A 23,786-nucleotide genomic window follows, 5' to 3' on the forward strand; every position below is an offset into this window, starting at 1 on the left:
TTCTAATAATTCATTTAAGCAATATAGTTTGAGTTGGAGACAAAAGTCACATGCTCCCAGACTGGAGGGATACTTGGCTGGAAGCCACCAGTTTTAGATGATATTTGTGTCTGTTACAGACATAATACTAGAGGAAAGAGGCCATGGCTTACTCATCAGTATTAGATTTTGTGGAGAGTGTGTTTTCGGCTATTTTAAGAAATTTGCTGATAAACATAGAACAGTACAGTTTCATGTGCTTGTATTGTTTGGGATATAAATAATTCAATATTTTGAACCTAAAATTTTCACAAGTAGAACAGGAAAAATGTATGGAAAAAAGTTACTTTGAAATTATACGTATTCTTCAGCACACAATAAGAGCAAAGGTGATAAAAAGAAGCATTGTAAATACAATTTCATGAATTTCTTACAGGACAGTATGTTAATATACCATGAGATTACATAAACTAATAGATCTTTTATGCCCACAATCACAAGTAGCAATGCTAGAGTAAGGAGAATAAAAAATAGACAGGAACTGAGCTCATCTGCAGTACAACACAGTGCTCATGCTCTATTCCTGTTGCTCAAGCCATAGACCTTACCTGTACAGCCTTGCATGTCTAAGTCAGGCTGCTGTGCATAGCATACATCCTAACTGCAAACGACAAGGGGAGATGCTCCTTTAAGAGCACAGCTTTTCTCCAAAAGCTTTCAGGCTGCCTGAGTTTATTTACATATAGACCACACCAAGCTGTTTCTGTATAGATCAAAACAAAGTGGGGAGGAAGCCACTGAACCTCTGATGGTAATCGATTGTTGGAAAGTTTGTTAAGACAACTTTCAAATCAGTTGCTCTGAAACATGGAGGCACATTAAAATTCCTTAAGATATAAATAAAAAAGAACGAATGGAAGTCAATACAAAATGATCTAACTGACAAACTATGTGGCGAATTCCTTCGAGTTAGAATTTTTCACATACTGTAAAATGATTCTCATGGACTGAAAGAGATATACTTACTTTTAATGCACGTATTCTGTGAGGATGTAGCTTAAACCTCCAAAGAAGGCTCCTAGCTGTGCTGTTTATGAGAATGTAATGTAAATACTTGTTTTAAATTAATAATGACTCTTTTTTTCTATTTTTGTTGTTGTAATGAAAACAATTAAAATTTCCTGATTATGAACCAAGCTTTTTGATAATAAACTATTGCTTTCTGACAGCCTTCCCTGTGTGGTCATGGGAACTGCAGACTGAGCTACTCTTTACTGAGAGCTGCCTAATAACCATTCAGTGAATTGGTTGTCCTACATGGGCCCAGTGTGTTGAGTATACACAATGAAGTTTTAAAACCATACACTAATAGTCATCACTGCTAACACATGGAAAAAAAAATGTACCTCGCTTTTTGTCCTTGAATCTGGAATCTTGGAAGTAATAGTCCTGGGTGGATGCAATGTCTGTGATGGATTTGATGGGAAGAGACTGAGAGGAGGAGGCTGATCACGGAAAACGGATGTCAAACAGAGTTGTACGGTCTCTTTCATTGCTTTCATCTGTGATTCCTGAGAGCAAAGGGAAATTAATATTTTTACCTATGGCTCTTGTTACCATTTCCCACATTGGTCTTATAATACACTCCCCCCATACAAATAGCGACAGGTTTTCAAATGAAATTTCTTGCTCTGCTTCAATATGATGCCTATAGTAGCTTCTCTACTTGAACACCTTGTGCCCAGCTGGTGGCAGAGTTAAGGCTGTGGAACCTAGGTTAGGGAATGGAACACTGGGTGACAGGCCTTAAGTTAAAATAGCATGAGCATCTTTCTGACCTTGTTTTTGATCTCTGATTTCTCTCTTGCTCTCTCTCCTTCTCCATCCTTTTAGCTCTTCCCACTTTCTTCATCTCCTTCTGCTACCTGATTTAGTGAGATTTGATCAAGCATCCCAAGCTACTGCCACTGCATCTGAGAGCCATTCCCACTACCATAGGATGACCCAGGAGTGTCTCAGGCATTATCATGAACTATGAATGTGGTCCAATACATTGGTATTCATGGTGTCATTTCACATTGTCAACAGTTTGGATACCCATGGAACCCTTCAAACCATGAACTAGACTATGTCCTTCCATCTTTAAGAGGCTTTCACCAGGTATTTGTTTGCATTGTTGAGAAAAATAACTAAGGCAGAAAATTGATTCCAAGATATGGGTCTCTTGCTGCTGTAGATCTGATCATGTTGTCTGTAAGTCTTTGGCTTACAAGAGGATATGGAACAGTTGGAAATGTCAGGTAAGACATTCTAAGAAACTGGAAGCAGTATTTGGTAGGTGATTCTGGTGGGGATACAGAGGATCAGTAGGCCACAGAGGGTGAGAAGGATTGTATCAGACATTGATTAAGAGGTTACATGTCCTACATCCTGGCAAATTCTCTGACAATGAAATGAGCAGAGTGATGAATTAAAAAGCAGTGGACTGACTGGTTTGATGGAGAACATTTCAAGAGAGCATAACAATCAGGCTGCAGGATGTTGTTCATTGTGCTTAGTGAGGTCTATAATAGGTCTTCAAAGCAGAAACTGGAGCAGAAGGATGTGACATGTAAGTAGTTCACAGAGAAGACACATCTGAGTGCAGTTAAAGTGGGTGGTATGGAACAGATACCAATAAACTGTAGTTGATACCAATATTGGTAGAGTTAAGGTGTGATTGCATACTCTACATGAGGACAATAGGAAGGGACATTTAGGCTAAACCCTCACTCACAGAAGATTCTAGGGAGAACAGTGTAAAATCAGTTGAAAAGAGAGTGCCCCACACAGGGGATTTCCATGGCATCTTTTTAAGGCTGGAGAGATGGCTCAGCAGTTAGGAGTATACACTGTTCCTGTCCAGGACTGGAGCTTGGTTCCCAGCATCAGCACATCCAACTCTGTCTTCTGTCACACTGTGCTTATATATAAAATAAACTGACCCACCACACCTACACTCATAATTTAAAAGAAAAATCAATCTTAAAATGAAAGATGGCCATTGGCTTTGGACTTTTGAACAGTGATGGGTATAAATGTAGAGGTGAAAATCTATAATGGAAGGTTTCAATACTGAGAACCCACAGAAAGCAACATTATTTGCATGATTCTTTTTCTTTTGTTCTGTTCACACCATACATCTAACAGATTAGGTACATAAATCTCTAAGTCAGAGCAATAACTCAACTCAGATGCTAAAACTAATGAACAGCCATGAAGTGGTGGTTTTAAATGCTCTGATATATTGTGAAAGACAATGCACATATATTGAATTTTGCTTTAAATTAGGTGTCACATGAGGCCCTGACCTCATCAGGAAATCTCCAGGTTAATTTAATCAACTCTCTTTCTTTAACCATTAAAGGGGTGTACAGAGCCATTTGTATTCTGCTTCAGGCTGTTCTTAACATCTTCCTTCCTGTGTTTCCTTCTTGGGACTGTAACCTGCACCAGGACCTCCTGTCATACGTTTCAGTATGGTTCTTGGTTGACAGTCTAGATAGATACTACCAGGGACCATGGTGTGAGAATTGTCACCAGAATCAGTGTCTTGTTTTCCTACCACCCCAAGAGCATGCTTCCAACTGAACAAGTCTGTTTCTGATGCTGCCAATGCTGTATTCACACAGGCCCAGGGTCAGAATCAGTCACCATTATACTTCTAGGGCTGTCTATACTGGAACTTCAGCCGACTATTTCCTTTGAAGCTCACTACAACCAGACATTCTTTACTGATGTATGAGACAACATGTATAGCATGCTTTCCTCTGGATCTGAAGAACTAATCTTTTCTCAGTTAACTCTTGATTTACCCTTTCCCTCCTAGCCCCAAACTATATCTCCCATTTGATTTTCCCTCCACACTTGAAGTGGTAAATTCTGTAGCTAATATGCCCCCAGTTTTCAGTATACCCCAGTTGTAGCTCAATTAATAATAGCTTTCTGGAAGCTCAGAATTGATTCATAGATCTTGAGATTCTTTTGATTATTTTGGTATAATAAACTCACACTTCATTCATTAGAAATAACATTGAGAACAAAGTTGGGGTGTGAAGACGTTCTCATAGCATTTACATGATAGTTAAGATTATTTGAACATGAGACAAAATATATCTAAAAGGAGAACATGCACGAAGCATAAAAAAGTCTCATATAGAAACAATAGAGAGAGGTGAAGGACATTTACTTTAAATGGTAGTTCTTTCCCTTATAGATTGAGATAACCTTTCCACCTGAATTTAGAGCTAGTTTGTAAATTTCATATGCATCTTGCTTGATATTTGTTAAAATCAATGTCTAATAATGTAAAAAGAGTTTTTATAGTTCTATGTACCAAAAAAGAGGTGACAGAATTATGAAGTTTAAAGACAAACTGCTCGTCATAGAAAAGCAATCTTATCTCACTTAATAATAATACTAACAGATAAACTTTCTGGCTATTTTCTACATGGCAGGCAGGATTCCTGTCAGACTAGTTATGTATATAAAAATTCAGTCATCCCTCAGCTCTCAGTGGTATGGCTATGAATTGTAGCACCAGGGAGATTTCAACATGGCCTGCCAACAAAAGTCATCAACTAAATACAGGAGGAGAGTTCCTAGAGACTCTCTGGCCACAGCTCTCAGACTAGAGCGTGCTGTGGCAGGCTATGGGCTCACTGCACAGTGGTGCACATGAAAGAGACGGATAGTGAAAGAAGCACATGGCACTGCAGGAGAAGAAACAACTCTGTGTTAGCCCGAGTTCTGTCCCTGGGCCATTTCCAACCAGTAGAGTGCGCTGTGGCTCTGGAATTTGGTGTTATCCACAAATACTTGCAATGCAAGATTAATTCTCTATTATTCTATTGTCTTGGGGCCAGAAAGTATTATTTTCTGATTGGTCCATTATATTTGATATCAGAACAAAGACCATGTCTCATACTTTTTTTTTATTCCTGTAATGTCCAACATAATAACATCTCACAATAGCTATTTTAAAATCCAATAACCATTATCAGTTAAGTAATTATATCATGTCAGATCAGGAAGACTATTTTAGAAAGAACAATTCAATGGCCAGAAATGATAGTCTTAGAAGTTGGGAGATTGCCTCAGGACCTTGAAGACTCAATGTCTTCTTAGGATTTAATACATTTTTCAAAGACAGTGGCAGCAAAGACAGAATAATTTTTTTTTAATGTGAGCTAGGAAAACTTAAGATTATATGTTCCTCTTGGTTTTCTAATTCCATTAAATCTACAAAAATCCCATGTCCTTTGTAAAAAGTGACAGAGCAGTAGTTGGAAGAGATGAGTTGAATATCCCTGGAAAAACCTTGAAGTTAATTTTTTTTATAAAACTAATTTTTGGTAAAATAAATTATGCCTGCTCTACCCCAAAGAATAGAAGTCAGGCTGCCCTTAACTATTAAATGTTAATAACTTGGATAAATTAATAAATGGTAATTCCAAAGGACTAAGATTAGTGAGATATCTACTTACTTCTCTGAATATTTAATTTGTCTCAGGCCTCCAAATCTTACAAAGGAACATCATTAACATTCAGGATACGTTCTTCCTAATTTCTCTGTTATGACACAGTCTACATACTCTGTCCGTCAGCTGTGAAGATGTTTGGATCATAACAGACCAAAGATATATGCCTATGAGAGACATAGTCACACTCCTAAGCAGCAAAATTTTAGCCTGGTCTTAAACTTACCATACAGTGCAAAGTGTACGGCACAGTATCAAAGCATCCACACAGTGTAGGGTTTCCTAAAATGTGAAACCTGAAGATCTTCAAAGGGAATCAATCCCACATGGGCTCTCTCCTACCTGATCCACAGTGAAATGCCCACAGTTCAATTCTGGTAATTAAGGGGCAGCCTTCTTTTTCTTTTTTCTTTTTTTTTTTTACAGATTCTCTGAGTGCATATTAGAAATCATTGAATAAAAAGTTCACAAATGCACTGGTGTCCCTGTTCAATATTATCCATAAAATTATTACTAATTGTAGAAAGTTCTTTTCAGAAGGCACAACACTTTAGGTTTAGCCAAGATGACTTTGAGAATTACAAGGATATATAGAAAAAATATTATGAACAAGGTTAGCAGCAGTCTGAATTGAATATGGAAAGATGTCTTCATAACTACTTAACACATCTTTATGGTGCATAAATTACAGAGAGATAGACAAATATTTGTAATACAAATAAATACGGAGGCAGCATGTACCCAATGTCTACATATATATTGCATGCTTAACATACATGCGATATTTATGTACTAGCACAGACTATTACATTGCATCCATTCAATGAGTGGAGGGTGAAACACATACATGCAAGTGTTCTTCACGATCATCTACACTATATTTCTCAGAAAAACAATTAAATTCTTAATTTTAATATTTGTTCTTTCACTTATTCTACCTCCATAAATACTTTAAATAGTTTTTTATTTGTTTGAACAATTATTATTTATAGACAAAATGTATTTTATTTGTGATTTTAATGTTTGGAATGGTATTCCAAAGTATGACTATACAATATATATGAAGTCCTATATTTTCGATTATTGACACATGTAATATCCTTGTGCCAATTTCCAAGCTCTCGAACATGAGGACGAGTGCCAAGGCACAGGTATTTAAGACACACTTTTAACAACTCATGGTTACTTCCATTTTCTTTGTTTCTTCCAGAGTTATCAGAGAACAGCATGGTTTCTACATTAAGTATGTCTATCCACGGTGTTATGGAATAAATGTGCCAGTAAGATAAACAAATAACGGAATAACAAACCCACAGAGTTCACTCAATTGATTCTAGCAGAAAAAAATGAGAACAAGGAAGCCATCACACTAGGATTGCTCTGGACGACCGCAGGCAGCAGCAAGCACACACTGTGTGGCTGAAAGCCGAGTCGTAATGGCTCCTGGATGGCAACTTACCCTGTCAAGAGATGCTTTCTCAAGCTCATTTTTGGCGACAGCTAACTTCTTTTCCAGTTGGGTGAGCTGTTGGGCCTGTAACAGAGAGGGAAGGCAGCACATTTGAGAAAACACTATACTCGACATATTTGTTCTTCCCGGATAAAGAATGTATGCCTGTTAGTTGATTTAAATTTCAGATGAAAGGCACGAAGTTACAGAGCCATTTGATATGTGTGCAGAGAACGGTATGAGTCTCATGGGTCGAAACACCTTGTAAAGCCTAACTCAATCTTTGTTATATTTGTTAGTTCTCTTATCAGAGATGCTTCTAGTCCTCGGGGACTGAATTCTATCTGCACAACTTCCTGTCTTGATGTCAGACTGTCCATTTGAGTTTTAACTTTATTTGGTGATAGAACAATTGAGACTATAATAAGGCTTGAAGTGCTCTTTTTTCCCCTCTCTCTCTTTATAATTATAAATACCAGTGTGAAGGCACCATCACAAAATAACCAGGACAGGAAATATATTCCCCAAACACTGAATCAAGGAGAACCTGAAAACGGTAGTCTAGCCTTGAGGGCTATGTGGACATGGTTTACATGAGCTGCCTAGTCTGCAAAATTTTGTTGTGCCATTCCAATGAGATTAAAGTAGCAACACTTGATCTTTTACCTCATGTCTCTGTAACCTAGCAAGCCTCTTCATTTCTTCAAATGTCACAACAGGGCTCTTCAGGGAAAGTAACAGTGACTTCATATTTGAAAGATGTATTTTCACAAAAACACCAAGCTAACAGTCATAACATATATGCAGAGGACTGGGGAGTGGGAGTGGAAGTGTGTGTGTTTCTGACTCTTTTGCCTGATCTGGGAGCTGTTTCCTTCTTTTTGGGTTGCCTTGTCCAGCCTGGATATGAGGGCTTTTGCCTTTGCTTATTGTATCTTGTTTTGTTGTGTTTGGTTGTTTTCTCTTGGAAGCCTGATCTTTTCTGAGGGCAAAATGAAGAGAAGGGAGAATGGATCTGGAAGAGAGAAGAGGTAGTGATGTGGAGCAGAGAAGACAGGAGGGGGGAGAAACTGTGGTCATTATGTATTGTAGGAGTGAAGAGTCTATTTTCAATAAAAAGAAAAAATGCACATTCTAATCTTGCCTTAGCTATGTGATCTTGAACAAAATAGTTGACGCTTCAAGCAAAAGGCAACAACAGGTTTCTGTCATAAACCATCACTTAATGAGGAACATGATGCTTGGAGAAGTTCATTACTAATAAACACATAATAGTTACACGACTTCAGTTTATAATTCTCTGAGTGTATTCCTTCAGTTTATGTTGATTTATATTAATAGCAAGAAAAATTAAATGTATTTATTTCAGTTGGTGTTAGTAATGCTGCCCTCTTATTCCTTATCAGGAATAATTCAATCATGTCTTAATATAAACAACAGTGACCTTGCAACGTATTTGAAAATGGATTGTGTGTACTGATTACATATTGAAGAAAAAATAAAGTCAAAGACAAAATGCTTCCCTATCTGTACATGTATATTAAGATTTAGTGACAGATGTTACTAAGAAAATAAGGTTAAAAGAGAAATATGGAATACAGAAATATGCATTAATCTCTTCTTTTCATGGCTTAAGTATCTGGACTGGAGAAACAGCTTGGTGGTGAAGACTTAGTATTCTTTCATAGGACTGAAGTTATGTTGTGAGGTTGTTCACAACATCCCGTATTTCTAGGTCCAGGGGAACACAATACTTGCTTCTTGCCTACATGGGAACCCACATTTGCTTGCATATACTCATGTACTGATACATACACATTCAGAGAATTTAAGAAAACAATTAAAATCTTTAAAAAAAATTGAGAAAGCCATTCATACTTTTGTCTCTGTGTCTTATGTTTCTTCCTATCAAGAGAGTGTTTATATTTTTTTTTATTTTTGGAGTTGTGTATTCAAATAAATTCAATAAACAGATAAGCAGTTATATACCAAATACAGGCCTTATAAATTTTCTTTTTAAAATAAATGTTTGTTTAGAATAAAATGCTGTTACAAAGACCAGAATTGGAATCTAATAAAACAATTTAATAAAACAAGGCACAATGTTTAAGGCAAAATTCATGAAGAAAGTATATAAAGTTAATATAAGATCATATTTTTTCATGTCCTTTGGGGGAAGGAGGCACAAGAATTTAAATAGTTTAAGCATTCTTTTTAGAATATTAGCCATTATAAGGCAACATAAATTTGACACAACAGGACTACATCTTTTCCAGAAAACAAACTCCATTATTAATTCACATTTCTGAGTTACATTTTAGTTATATATATACTTATACAGATATTTCTAATACATAAGACTTTAGGTACTGAAAACTAAAGAAGTCAGAGCATACATAATAATTTGACCAAAGTAGAAGTAACACTTTTCAGCATCTTGTTGGCATTTGAATCCCCCGACTTTACAGAGAGCGAAGGTTGGTTATGCAGACAGTCTTTCCCATTGTGTTCTGTTCTAACAACACCAAATGGACTCAGAATACAACAAACCTCAGCACAAGTCTGCACATGACTGTTAGAAAGTGACCACTGGGGTCAGCACTGTTTCTCAGGAACACCGGTGCTGATCACGTTAACTGTGAGAACAGGGATTCTCAACCATCCCTGTACACAAAACCAATCAACTTACTTATGGTTGTAGTAACAGCATTACCAAACTCATCCTTTCTTCCTCCAGCTAGAGTTTTGAATAAACAATTTTATTCAATTTAGTTATGGCCAAAAGAATAGAGTATATTCTAGTAAATGCAGACAGTTTTCTGCATGTAAATAACCTTCACTAAGCTACTAGATTTAATACACACATAACACACACACACGAGACTGAATATTCTATCAATTATTGAGGCTGACTAATGCTAAGAGAAAGCCTAGCAGCACTCATCAAGACCACCTTCTAAGTGTTCAGCTGTGAGTTAGTGGAATGCTTAATTTAATCCTTAGTAAATAGAGATCAAGAAAAATGTAAAAAGAACAGTGGCACTTAAACATATTAAACTATCCCCTTCAGCCTATAGGAAAACGGTGATACAACATGCTATATACCTCAGTGACAATATTTTCCTAAGATGCTATAACTTCTCTTGTCCTTTGTGGTAGCATATACATTTAAATAAAACACCATATAAAAGATACACTTCTTTTCTGGGGGCAGGGTAGCGGTGGTGCTTGATCCTTGGTTCCAGAGGGCTCTTATCTCCTGGTACAGTATGATTAAGATTCCCTCCCCAGAACCGCCCCCCCCCCCGAGAAACCAGCAGGCCTGTGGTGGCAAAGGAATCTCTCAGGATCAGACTTTCTCCTTCAAGTCAATGCAGAAGACCACATGGCCATTACTGACAATTTACCATATAATATACTTTATGTACTGTATTTTGAGTTAAATGGAAGAGTTAAGGCACTTACTCTCAGACCACAAAGGATACTGCTACCAACTATACTATCAAAAAGATTACACGATGATGAAAATATAAAACTACATGCTACTGAATCAATGTTACATAATATTAAATGCTTAGCATGCAGAAGATGAAGCTAACTAAACACTTCTTTTCTAAGCAAAGAAACAGAGTTACATGCTATAAGTCCCACACCTGAAGCCTACACAGCACCCTTCACCAGGGTCACACAGTACCCTTCACCAGGGTCACACTGCCTAGCCTAACTTAAAAAAGCAGTACGTTGATTTAAATGGAGAGCAATACTTAAAATGTACTTTTAGATGAAAGGCAAATCAATTAGGTAAAAATTAGGCACTTGGAACTAAATGCAGCTAAATAATTTTACATATACACTTTTGCTGATAGTCATATCTATAAGCACTCACATGGGAACTTAGAGAATAAACATGTTTTTTATGCAAAGAGCTACTTACTAAATGCTTAATTTGCAGTTTAAAAGAAAAAAGCGCGATTCACCAACGCTACCTGCTGTACTAGTAACGAGGCCAATGAGAAACTATTTTCCAGCTCTGGTAAGAGCAAGGGTAAGAGAAAGCCTACAGCTTGCTGGCTCTACTTTACCAGAGCAATAGAGCAGCCTCCAGCACAGGGACCAATAGAATAATAACAGTATTAAACTCAGTGACCAGGCTATCAGATGCCAGCAACAGACCACTTGGCAAGTCAATTTTAAAACAATTCCTTATTACTCAAAAGAGCTTCACTGACTTAATTTTCCCTATCCTTTGCTGCTTCTAAAGATTTGTTTTTCTTAACATTCAAGCAAGGAGCCTCTTCTTGAGCCTTCATAAACCCAGTATTTGCAGTGTCTGTCAGAACTGGTCTGCACTGACATACTGCACTATTGAGGGTTGCCTTTAATTTTTACTTATATCACCCCCAACTTTCTCATATTTGAAGTCAATTTACAATGTATGTTTTTTGTTGTTTTTTTTTTTTGTTTTGGTTTTTCGAGACAGGGTTTCTCTGTGGTTTTGGAGCCTGTCCTGGAACAAGCTCTTGTAGACCAGGCTGGTCTCGAACTCACAGAGATCCGCCTGCCTCTGCCTCCCGAGTATATTAGTGACAAAAATTTAAACATCAAGACATTCAGACCAGGAGGCCCCTCTGGCATACTTCTACTGAGCTGGGTCCGTGGTTTACACCTGTGACTCGAGCAGCTGGGAAGCTGAGGCAAGACTGGGCTACACACAGTAAGTTCAAGGCTAGCCTGAGCTACACAGCCAAGCCCTGTCTCAGAAAATAAAATAGCTGTATTATGAAAATTAGCCCTTGCCAATTCTGAAACTCTAAGAGTTCATTAGCTGTATAAATAATGGAATTCATAACCAGCGAGACAGACTACCACTGCTACGGCATTCAGCTGACTTCAGAAGGTGATCAGAATTCTAAATGGCCAATTCCTATCTCACTAAGCTAATGTCTATTATCAGTTTTCTAAAAAAGGAAAAGGATGAAAAAGGAAGAAAAAAAGATTTTAGCAATCATTGGCAGCTCTTGTAAACGATAAGGCCAAAGATAGATTAAAAACAAAAAAAAAAGTAAAACAGCAGTTGTGAAACGCTGCTATAGTGAGTCCCCTTACCTTTTCCTCAAAATAGTGTAGTAGGATAATTTTTTTATTTAGGAATTTTCTTCCTGTGTTTATCGAAGTGATGTTTGTACTGCTAGCATAGTTAATTGTACAATAGAAGTTATAGTCTTTGTACTTCCCAAGTATGCAGCTGTAAGCTGCAGACTGCTGGATTAGGACAGGCAGTGACACTTGGGCAGTATCCAAGTGTCAAACTTGTAAATGCTTTGTAATTAGATGACTTTACTTAAACAACATAGAATATTTTCATGGAAAATGCTCAGATGATGGGACCCTATTCTTCTGGTTTAAATACTTCTAGTTTTTTGATTGACAATCCTCTAGTACTAAGTGATAGCTTGAGTAGCCTTTTAGGAATTACTTGTAAATAGCCTTGTAAATAGAGCATCTAATGCTACTCTTTCCGCTTCCTAGAGAGAAGCTGTACTGTTTCATCTGTCATAAATGTAAATATTCCCGCCAGTGGCATGTAGATGTATCTATCCTATGGAGTTCTTTCAATGAAGTGTTTTTTAAATGTGTAATTAAACTCTGTGAACAGTGAGCCAGGTCAGCGTGTAGCTGTCTTTTGGGCAGGGGTTGGGTTTATAGGGATAGATGCAGGGCCTTGTACATGCTAAGCAAGCTACAGTCAACGCCTAGCATAGATAGCTTTTATAAAGTCTGCAGCCACGAAACTCTCGTGTTTCATGACATAACACAAACACACACAAACCTTGAATTACCCTATAATCTACTAATATAATCTACTAAAATAAAAGCAATATATACAAGAAACCTACCATGCAAATATTGTCGGCATACAGCTGGCTTCTAACAAAGCACTCTTCAAGATCACCGGCGCCCTAATGTGATCTGAACCTACTGTTAGCGCTTACCAACCAGTCTTCATGCTACTACATACAGGCTGCTTATTCGATCATCAGTATTGAGAGTCAGTGTTTCCTAATTCCAACTTAAAGTTTTAACATTAGTTTTTATTGCGTAATCAACTAGCTAGCAAATCTGTTAATTTCCAATGACAATAATTTGTGTTGCTACTTTTCTCCTACACTTTAAGGATACAACATTTAGCATTTTCTGTTCTGTTTTATTGATATTTCTTTCTCAGTGCTCAACGGTTCTATGAGATGAACATAATGAGCTCCACTTCTGACTATCTTCGAATAGTCATGTTATGTTATCTAGTTGCAGTTTTTCTTTCAAATGCAGAGGAAGTTTTGGTTTAGTATATAGTAAAAGCAAAGGAGACAGATTTTGGTGTGGGAGAATTGTCTGTATTCTGTCAATCATGTTTTAAATAAACGCTGATTGGCCAGGCAGAAAGTATATATAGGTGGGAAAACCAGACAGGAAGTAGAAATGATATAATGAGAACAGGAGAATTCTGGGAAGGAGGAAGTTGATTCCTCCCACTCCTGCCCAGATCACCGAAGCAGCAGGATGTGATCTGTCTCACTGAAAAAGGTACTGAGCCACATGGCTAATATAGATCAAAAAAATGGGTTAATCAAGGTGAGAGAGTTAGCCAGTGAGAGGCTAGAGCTAATGGGCCAATCAGCTTTATAACTTAGAGATCTATGTGTGATTTTTCTCTGGGACTAAACAGCTGGGGATACCGGGCAGGACAGAAAACCCCAACAAACGAGCCAGCCCCCTTGATGGTTAAAATCCACCCCCACCCTAACCCACCCCCACTTTGAGACAAGTTTTCATGTATCTATCCCAGGCTGGCCTCAACCTTACAATGGCGCCCAGGCTAACTCTGAACTCATCTTCTGCCTCTACCTCCTAGTGCTGGTTTGGAGGTATGCACAACCATGGCCAACTTTTCTTGATTTAGTCCACGATTATAAAGCAGTTTTTCTTAGATCACTTGCCATCTAGATTTTCCTGTTGGGAAATATTATTATAGATTATTCTATCTTTTGGCAAATAGATTGATCACTCCCATAAGTGTAAAAGCCATGCTTACAAGAGATCATTGCAATTAGCAAAATGAAGTTAAGATGGTCATGGAGGCAGGTGGTGGCACGCACCTTTAATGCCGGCAACAGGAGGTGGAGGCAGGTGGATCTCTGAGTTCCTGGCCAGCCCATTCTACATAGAGTTCCAGGCCTGTATGGCTCGGGTATTATCTACATAGTTCTTTACCTAGCCTGTTAAAGCACATTTCCAAGTGTTCTGCAGAGTTTCAGGTTGCAGGCTTCTCTGAAATCATTTCTAGAATAAGGTTCCATACCCTCGCTATGATTAAGGCACTGTAACACATCACAACTAGACTTCATATAGTTAGTAACAATCACACAAAACAAGAGCTGAAGTTTAAATTCCATTTAAAAGGGATAGTCCTCACAGTACCAGTTGGTTGGTCAGAAAGGCTCAAGAAGGGATGACGCTCATCCTATTTACAGCCTAGTGTTCAGCACAGATCAGGACAACTCTGGAAGCACAATTGTGATGACTGACATCTTAGTCAACCCAATGGCCCCAGGTAACACCACTCCAGGCTGATTGTGACTGCTCCTCAGAGTGTACCATTCTTCTAGTGTTTGAGCAAAGACTTAGTAAAAATTGTGACCAACCAGCTGATGAATTCTGAACTGCCATGCAGAATAAATTACACTCAAAGGACCTAAGCACGGAACTGGACTCTTTCTAAACAGATAGATCACTGCAACTCTTACATGGACAGTCAAGATGAAAACACTAAGGCTTCCAATCAACTTCAAGCTTCATTTTCCTTTTGAATCATCTTTGCTTAGTGTTTTAGCATTGTCAACACCCACTGCTGGTCAACCAAGAAGGACCTTCTGCATCCTGTGCGCGGCAACACTGGCCTCATCTTCTGAGTCAGACTCACTCTGGGACGTGGAGCTGTGCGAGGCAGAGCTGCAGGGGGAAGAGCATTCTGGAGAACACAAATAGTGCATCAGGGGGAGGCGGTACTTCCCACAGAAGTCCACAAACTTAATTTGTCTGACACAGCAGTCAAAATAGACTCCGCCACATTTTGGGTTTGGGCAATTGCTGGCTGAACCCAAGTATCTAAGGAGATTCCCAGGAAGATCATAGGGAGTGTAAGAAACACTTCGGATCTTAATGGTCCTTGCAGCTAATTCCAGAAGAGTTGGAGGGTCATATGTTAAATCCCTAACAAAACGGACAACCAATGGATTTCCTCGCAAACTCAACTCTTCCAGATGAATAAGGTTGAGGATCTCACGAGGCAGATATGTCAGTAAGTTATTGTGAAGACTCAGGGAACGAAGGGAATGCAACTGTGAGAGCTGAGGAGGCACACTCTGGATTTTGTTGTCACATAACACCAAGTAATTCAGAGAAGGAAGATTTGCTAATTCTGGTGGGATTTCTTTAATGAAGTTTCCTCCAAGGTATAAGCATTCTAAACTCTGCAAGTTCTCGATCTCGGCAGGGATGCTCTGCAGCTGGTTGCCGCCCAGGCTGAGGGTCTGCAGCGCCCGCAGCTCCAGCAGCGAGGGGGGCACCTCCTGGAAGCAGTTGCCGCTGAGGTTGAGAACCTGGAGGCTGCGGCAGAGCGGCGAGCGGGCCAGGCCCTTGGGCAGCGAGCCTGGGCCGCCGAGCCGGTTGTTCCTGGCCAGCAGCGTGCGCAGGCCGCTCAACGTCAGCAACTCGGGCCCCAGCGCCCTGAGCGCGCTGCCGCTCACGTCCAGGAGCTGGAGGTGCAGGAAGCCGCCGCCCAGCGCCCGCGGCAGCGACGTCAGCCGGGTGTAAGGCAGCAGCAGCCGCAGCAGCGCCTCCCGCGAGCCGCGCCGCTCCTCCGCGCGCGCCTCCAGCTCCGACTCCAGGGCCTTGGCCGACGCCTTAAGGCGGGACCAGTTGAGTTCGGCATCCCCGATCGCGGCCTCCTCCATCCCGCCCAAAGCCCAGGCCGCCGCCGCCGCCGCGGCCCAGCGGCGCGCCCTGGAACCTCATGCCGAGCGCGGCGTCAGAAGTGGCCTAGAGTGTTTATATTCTTGATTCTGATGAGATCTTGCAGTTCTAACTCCTTCCGTGGTCATTGAAATACAGAAAAGCACTTGAGAGAGACAGGGTAAAATAAGCATTGGGGTGGAGCGCCTCTCGTTATGCCCTCATGGAGAATCCAAACTGAGATAAAAACTGAGCAAAAACAGGCCAGTGGAAATATAGCTACACATGTACCCAACCAACATCGCTGGCCTCCTTCCAAACTACAGGTCCTTGTAATCTATCCATGAATGGCTGGTACTTTCTACCTTAGGGTGTAGGTGGTGTCTCGGTACAGCCTATTGTTATAAACGAGAATCATCAAGACGAATCTTCTGATGGGCAGAAACCTGGCTATAAAAGAGGCAAATCATGAACTGGAAGCATAAGACTTCCAATGCAAAAATTAAAAACTAAACCTGTTTACATAAAACACAATCAGTCAAGAGACGAGTAGGAGGGACAGACGTAGTAGTGCTTTATCTGTATCTGTCACACAGTTATGTACTTTTAGAGCAGTAGGAAACAGGAATGCGCCACTTGCAGGTTTGCAGGACTGCACTTGAATGCAATGCCCTCCAGTCATCTGAATGGGTGTTATTATGTCCACTCTATGCAGACCTCCCTTTTTCTCCACCTGAGAGGAAATGCCAGCATTTGTAGATCATTGTCCAGCCTTGTCATCCTCATGACACAGGGACAACAATCTGAGATGGAGGAAGGCAAATGCTTGATCAGTGGACATGGGGAAAAGAATCTGATGATTAGTTTTAGTTCACTGAGCAATGTATTTAATCCCTATAAGCTCAAGTTTTTTTCTATATACAATAAAAGTATCTGTAAAATAATGGAAAAAATAAAAGCAACACAAAGTAACATACTGATACTTAATGAGAAAGGTACTTTGTTGACCTCCATTTATACATCGTGAAGGAGGAGTCAATATATTCTAGTATGCTTATTTCTGGACAAGGAAAATGAATTCCAATAAAATAGAGCATATGGTTCAGAAACTATTACTATTAGCCACCTTAAAGTTTTCTTTCTTTTTTTCTTTTTTCTTTTTTTTTCTTTTTTTTTTTAACCATTCCTGAGATCTTTCTGAGTATGAGCAAGCTTCATAAGTGGGAAGCTCACAAAGAGAATACTGATATGTTGTCCTGGTTTTTAAAAGAGCAGTTGTTAAGTCAATTCACACACTGTGTCTATACTATATACAAGAAAGTTCCGACAATAGCTACCACACAAGAAGACATGATAGTTAGGGTGCTGATCCAGAGAATACACTAGTTAATAAAGTTAACTTTATAAAGTTTACTTGAGAAAATATAATGCACTATAAATTAAAATATGACACCATTTCAGAAAACCCAGTGTTGAACTGAGGAATTTTCATTGTCATACTGTCATTTGCTAATACTTAGGACATGATTAATTCTTTCCAAGTCTGAAACAAAGAAGAGAGAAGAAAAACAGAAGAAAAAAATCATGCACAATCAAAGATGCCTTATGAAATTTAAATAGCTAAACCAGAGTTGAGTGTTAGCAACAACTGATAGAGAGAAGACATCTCAGTGTGCCTGAGAGAGTCACGTAGACAGCACCATAACCAAACCATCCATTTTCTCAAGGGCACACTTCTCTAGGAACTGCAAAACTGATGGTTGGAGAAAGATCTCATTTCCTGGATGAGGCTCTAATCCTATGTGGTCAGCTCTAAATACTTGCAAATAAGGGCAAAACTAACTGGAGTGTGTGTGTGTGTGTGTGAGAGAGAGAGAGAGAGAGAGAGAGAGAGAGAGAGAGAGAATAGAAGTAGTTGTGAAGATGAGATGGGGGCAAGGGAGGAGCTGGAGAAGTGAGAAAAAAGAAGTACACAGAATGTGAAGACACTTTTTTTTCCCTGTATGAGCTCAAATAAAGAAAGAGAAGGAAGCAACAGTTTGGGAGCTGAAGTTGGTATCATTTCTTAATTCACTTTCTAAAACCATCCCTTCCAATCCCCCCAGAACGCTGAAGTTCCAGCTGACAGTATCCCTGAGAACAAGACCTTTACCCTAGAATTCTCATTGCTGTACTTTTTTCTTCTTCCTTTTTGTTCCTCCTCCTCCTCCTCCTCCTTCTTCCTCTTCCTCTTCCATGTGGATTTCCACTTTCATCTTTATGTTGTTATACATAGTCTAGATGTGCATTGCCCTTTCTCTTTGTGCTATTTTTAGACTTTAAAGGTGACTTTGGAGCTCTTGTCATTTCTAGTAGACACATTTAAAGTCTCTGTCTCTAAACACCACTTTAGTCAAGTCTCTCACATTAGATGGAGTCCCAGCTTGCAGTCCCAAATAGTTTCTTGATTTTCTTGGAATTTCTTCTTTGATGTGTAGGTTACATAGAACTGTGTAAACCTGTGTAAATGTTGGTTTTAGATGTTTTATTTTTTATTTAATTAATTTTTTGGTCAGCGAACACATCTTAAAAGGTCCCAATTCTGAATTCACATATCTCACTTATTTTTCCTATTGGTGTAATCACCTCAAATAAAGCACTTTAAGGGACAAACAGGTTGCTTTGGATCAGTTCAGAGCTACTTTTTTTCATCTGTGAATGAAGGAGATACAGAAACCAACCAGTCATGGATGAATGCAAGGTGTTTCGCATGATTTGACACAGGACAGATTCACATGCCCTTTTTGATGTACCCTCAGGTACATAAATGTTTGCCTCATTCAATGAACTATAAGGTGGGCTAAAAGATTAAGAATGCACCTAAGTTCAAACATTCTTTTCTTTCTAGCATAGCAAAGCACTGCAATTACACTAGTAAAGACTCAGTTCTGGTGCTCCAATTGATCACGAGCCTAATTATATTGTCTCAATATGTAAATGATAAACTGATAGCTCCGTGGATGAGTGCAGAACTATTGAGGAAGTGCTTAAACGTTGTTACATAAATATGAGCCTTTGCATCACAGCGCTTGAGACTCTGCTCAGAAAATGGTCCCCAGGTAGAAGACAGGTGCACTTCGAGGGTGTTCCATGTTTCTAGTATCAATAGCTGGTCACACACAGCTGATTCACAGCTCTTTGTGGGAGAACGACTATTCTAGTACTGCTTACTCTGCAAAAGAATAAGATCTGAACAGTTTTTCAGTAACATAAATGAACAATGTATACTTTGAGTATAAGGTTTTTAATTTAAGGAAACTGTTTTATTCCTGTTAAATTATAAGAGCCAATTAAAGGCTTTGTTTGAATACAATGGTTTCTAAGTCTCTGGTGAACCCACGCTTAATTAGGTATTAGTTTCTGTTTTGCTTTCTTCCATGAGAATAATAGTCTCATTCTGTTACCTTTTGTTCAAGAAATAGTGAATATTTAAGCTTTTTAAACTTAAACATAAATACTGCACTACAGAGAGGAAAAATATACGTTATCTTTATTTTGTAGAGGGAAGAAGAGAGAGAGAAAAAAAGAAAGAAAGAGCGAAGGAGAGAGCGAGAGAGTAGACCTTTATTGTAGTAATGCCCAGCACCTACATATGAGTACTTATCTACCAACAGTTCTTCAGCAGTACATACCCACCAGCACATGCTCATCAGGACCTACGCACTCACAAGATAGTATCTGCAAATACTTATCCACTATTTCCTGTTCACCAGCATCTATTCTTCAGTGTGCAACACCTCTGCCATGTCATCTGTAACTATCTACTATTACTTATGCATGAGCACCTGTCCACCAACGCCTATCTATTCATGCCTGTCTAGCTGGAACTATGCCGGAGTATTTATCTACGCATATCTGTTCACCAGTATTAATTGTTGAAACAAGGGCGGCGGGCTGCGTCCCCAGCACCCGGCCGCCCCCACTGCTAGCTTTACCCGAAATAATTACACGGAAACTGTATTCTTTTAAATACCGCTTGGCCCATTATATCTAGCCTTTTCTTGGCTAACTCTCGCACCTGGACTAGCCCATTTTTAATAATGTATGTAGCCCACGAGCTGGCTTACCAGGAATGATCTTAACCTGCATCTGCCTGGAGTGGGAGAACCATGGCGACTCCCTACTCAGCTTCTTTCTGCCAGCATTCTGTTCTGTTTACTCAACCCACCTAAGGGTGGGCCTATCAAATGGGCCTAGCAGTTTCTTTATTGCTTAATCAATGAAATCAACAGATTGATATATGACACTCCCACATCAATTAATCCATCAGCACCTATTATCATCATCTGCCTACTGATTACGTATATCCTTCAACATCTACTTGTCCATACCTATTTACCACTCTCCATGTGTCTACCCAACAGATCTATTGACTTCTACTCACACACCAGGACATATCCTACCTCTTAACTAAATATTTTAGCACAATCACAATAGTTGGTCAGAGGGCTGAGGTTGAGTGATTCTTTTATTTAAGAAATCACATCCCAAAGTAATTATGATGACTCTATACTGTAATACCAACATTTAGGAAGCAGAGACAAGAAGGTTGTCATAGATTTGAGGCTCTCCTGGACTACATAATGAGTTTTGAGGCAGTCTGAATATAGACTGAGATCTTCTCTGTTAGAACAAAATAGGTAATTTATTATATCCTCATAATTAGAATTGAGCTTTTATATCTCATAAGAAATAAATCACTATAAAGCAGACTTTGTTCCTGAGGTCTGGGAGTTCATAAGTTTCAGGACCTTAAAGATATTTTACTCAAGTAAAGTAGCTGATCACATGCTAGTCACTTTTGCATGAGAAAAAGAGATTAAACTTACAAAAATGTGAAGTCAAAAATTGGACATGTAAACATAGTTCTTGAAGGAGAGTCTTCTAGGATTTTATAAACTGATCTGTTAAATTTCCTTTAATAGCTCTTAAACCCAGTGCAATGCTGAGGTATCTCTGTGTGATTTGAGAACTCATTTTGGTTTCATACATGTAGTGGCTAAATCTCTCAGACATGTTCCTAAGTTATTAATGTTGAAAAGTGCAGACAGTGCATCGAATAATCCAATCACCTCAGTTAAGAGTGACAATAAAATGTCCTTCTGTTAGAGCAGGGTTAAACAGAAGAATGGCATTTGTGATTTTGTCCGCTGTATAACTGTCGGGTAAATGTGACTTAGAGATACAGGTAATGAAGCAATGCAATGTGGTGCTGTGTGTCCATAGAATGATCAACAAATGCTAGTTTAAGACTAATGAGCAAGGGATGTGTTCTTATATGCTAATGGATGAAGATAATTTGCATGAAACACAATAGTGTGTTTTCATCAATCCATTCGGTTTCTAGTTAGCAATTAATAGTATCTCTTGGGGCTGGAGCAATAGTTCAGCAACTAAAAGCTCTTGTTCCTTTTCCAAAGGCACAGACTCAGTGTCTGAATCTGGTCCCGTCTAGATTTGTTGGCTCAAAGCTGCCTGCAGTTTCAGTTCCAGGGTATCTGCTACCCTCTTCTGGTTTCTCTGGGCATCTACTCACTCATGCTGAACAAACCCAAGCTGGCACATGCACATACACATAAATGAACAGCCAAAAATTTATTTAAAATGTCTTAAAACTATATCTCTCATGGGCTTATAATTCTCCCTCTGGGAAAAGAAAAGCATAATCATACAATATTCTCCCAGTCATCTATTCTTTCTTGAAACATTTTAAATTACGTAGCATATCAGTAAATTTTGAGCATGTACCATTGAATATATGCACTCTATTTAGTCAGGAATTCTAAGCGTGAAAAATCTCCAGTGATTATGAGTATAGCTGTATGTCCAGGATGTACATAATTCAAATTCTAAATCTGCTTGTATTCAAACTCTACAACAGTGTGATGTTAAGCAAGATATTCATTAATCTCTCAGCTTTCCTCATTTTTAAGAGAGAACTAAGATTATATTGTGTTCTTCTGTGAGTTAATTTATGTGATACTATCAAATATGAAGGACTAAGGTTCAGAGAAAAGTGGTGTTAGCTTATAAATCAGATTATAAAATTAATGCCATTAGCTTCATTTTAGAGAAACCACACACACACACAACAAAATACATACACACGTGCACAAACACACCCAAAACATATACACATATACAGACACACACACACAAAACACATGCACATTTACAGAGACACACACACAAAACACAAACACATACATGCATATGTACACACTCATGATTTTCAAACTCACAATATATATTCTAGATTTTATCTTTAGTTTAAGATTAAATACAGACTTAGATTTCATTTTCTTGGCTTCAAAAAAAAAAAACCAACAAAAAGATTTCCTGTGTAGAATTATAACATTTATTAAAAGTTTACCCTAGGATCTATGACTTGGTTACCTCTCAATGTTTTGTGTCTCTTTCATTAATGAGGATCTTGGAACCAGAAACTGGCTACCAGAATTACTGAAACAAATTTCACAGCGCAGACCAGACGAAAGGATGGAAGTGATACCCCCTTTATCAGTGGTGCCTCTTTCTGATTTGCCCCCCCCCAATCTGACCTTTATGTACTACACACGCTAGACATAACACCACACAGGTTACTCTAAACCTAACATGCCTAATGTATGTTTAGGACTTTAAAGTCTTCAATGTTAAAATTATATTCTCTGCAAAGAGAGTAAATCACAAAATACATAAATCATTTTGTATTGTGCACACTTCAGAGCAGCCTTTTAGAGAAGACAGAACCAAGACTACTGTTACCTGGAGGACAGAATAGAAGTAATCCTACCAACAAGATTTTCAGAAATGTAGATTTATGTATTAAGGTGTGATGGATTAATCCCTCTCAGACTTAGTCATGTGCAAATGCTTTATAGAACAGTTCCATGAACGTTCAGATAAGATGTGTCCATTTGTGCACAGCTGAACCTTAATAATCTCAGCAGGAAAAAATCACAGCTTATGCATGGGACACCAAATTGCTGTTCTCCTTTATTGTGTAGTGATGTGAAGGTGAATTCTTAAAACAAAACTAACTGAAAAGAAGAAGAAGAAGAAGAAGAAGAAGAAGAAGAAGAAGAAGAAGAAGAAGAAACAAAAAGGAAGAAGAAAAGAAGTACAACAATGAGAATTCTAGGGTAAAGGTCTTGTTCTCAGGGATACTGTCAGCTGGAAATTCAGCGTTCTTGGGGGATTGGAAGGGATGGTTTTAGAAAGTGAATTAAGAAATGATACCAACTTCAGCTCCCAAACTGTTGCTTCCTTCTCTTTCTTTATTTGAGCTCATACAGGGAAAAAAAAGTGTCTTCACATTCTGTGTAATTCTTTTTTCTCACTTCTCCAGCTCCCCCCTTGCCCCCATCTCATCTTCACAATTACTTCTATTCTCTCTCTCTCTCTCTCTCTCTCTCTCTCTCTCTCTCTCTCTCACACACACACACACACACACACACACACACTCCAGTTAGTTTTGCCCTTATTTGCAAGTATTTAGAGCTGACCACATAGGATTAGAGCCTCATCCAGGAAATGAGATCTTTCTCCAACCATCAATTTTGCAGTTCCTAGAGAAGTGTGCCCTTGAGAAAATAGATGGTTTGGTTATGCTGCTGTCTAAGTGACTCTCTCAGGCACACTGAGATGTCTTCTCTCTATCAGTTGTTGCTAACACTCAACTCTGGTTTAGCTATTTAAATTTTATAAGGCATCTTTGATTGTGCATGATTTTTTTCTTCTGTTTTTCTTCTCTCTTCTTTGTTTCAGACTTGGAAAGAATTAATCGTGTC

General features: G+C 38.8%; 1 protein-coding gene across 1 annotated transcript; it reads right to left on the bottom strand.

The window, feature by feature from the left end:
- Positions 1 to 14,858: 14,858 nt before the first annotated feature.
- On the bottom strand, positions 14,859 to 15,959 carry LOC121459745 (leucine-rich repeat-containing protein 58-like). Its single transcript, XM_041669728.1, has one exon. It carries the CDS (start codon positions 15,957 to 15,959, stop codon positions 14,859 to 14,861), a length of 1,101 nt encoding a protein of 366 aa, XP_041525662.1.
- Positions 15,960 to 23,786: the final 7,827 nt, after the last annotated feature.

This window comes from Microtus oregoni, unplaced genomic scaffold (assembly GCF_018167655.1).
Source record: "Microtus oregoni isolate MIOR12 unplaced genomic scaffold, Mior012 000019F_ref0000042, whole genome shotgun sequence".
NCBI lineage: Eukaryota > Metazoa > Chordata > Mammalia > Rodentia > Cricetidae > Microtus > Microtus oregoni.

Coding starts and splice junctions, on each gene's coding strand:
- LOC121459745 (XM_041669728.1), bottom strand. CDS start 15,959: ATGGAGGAGGCCGCGATCGGGGATGCCGAACTCAACTGGTCCCGCCTT.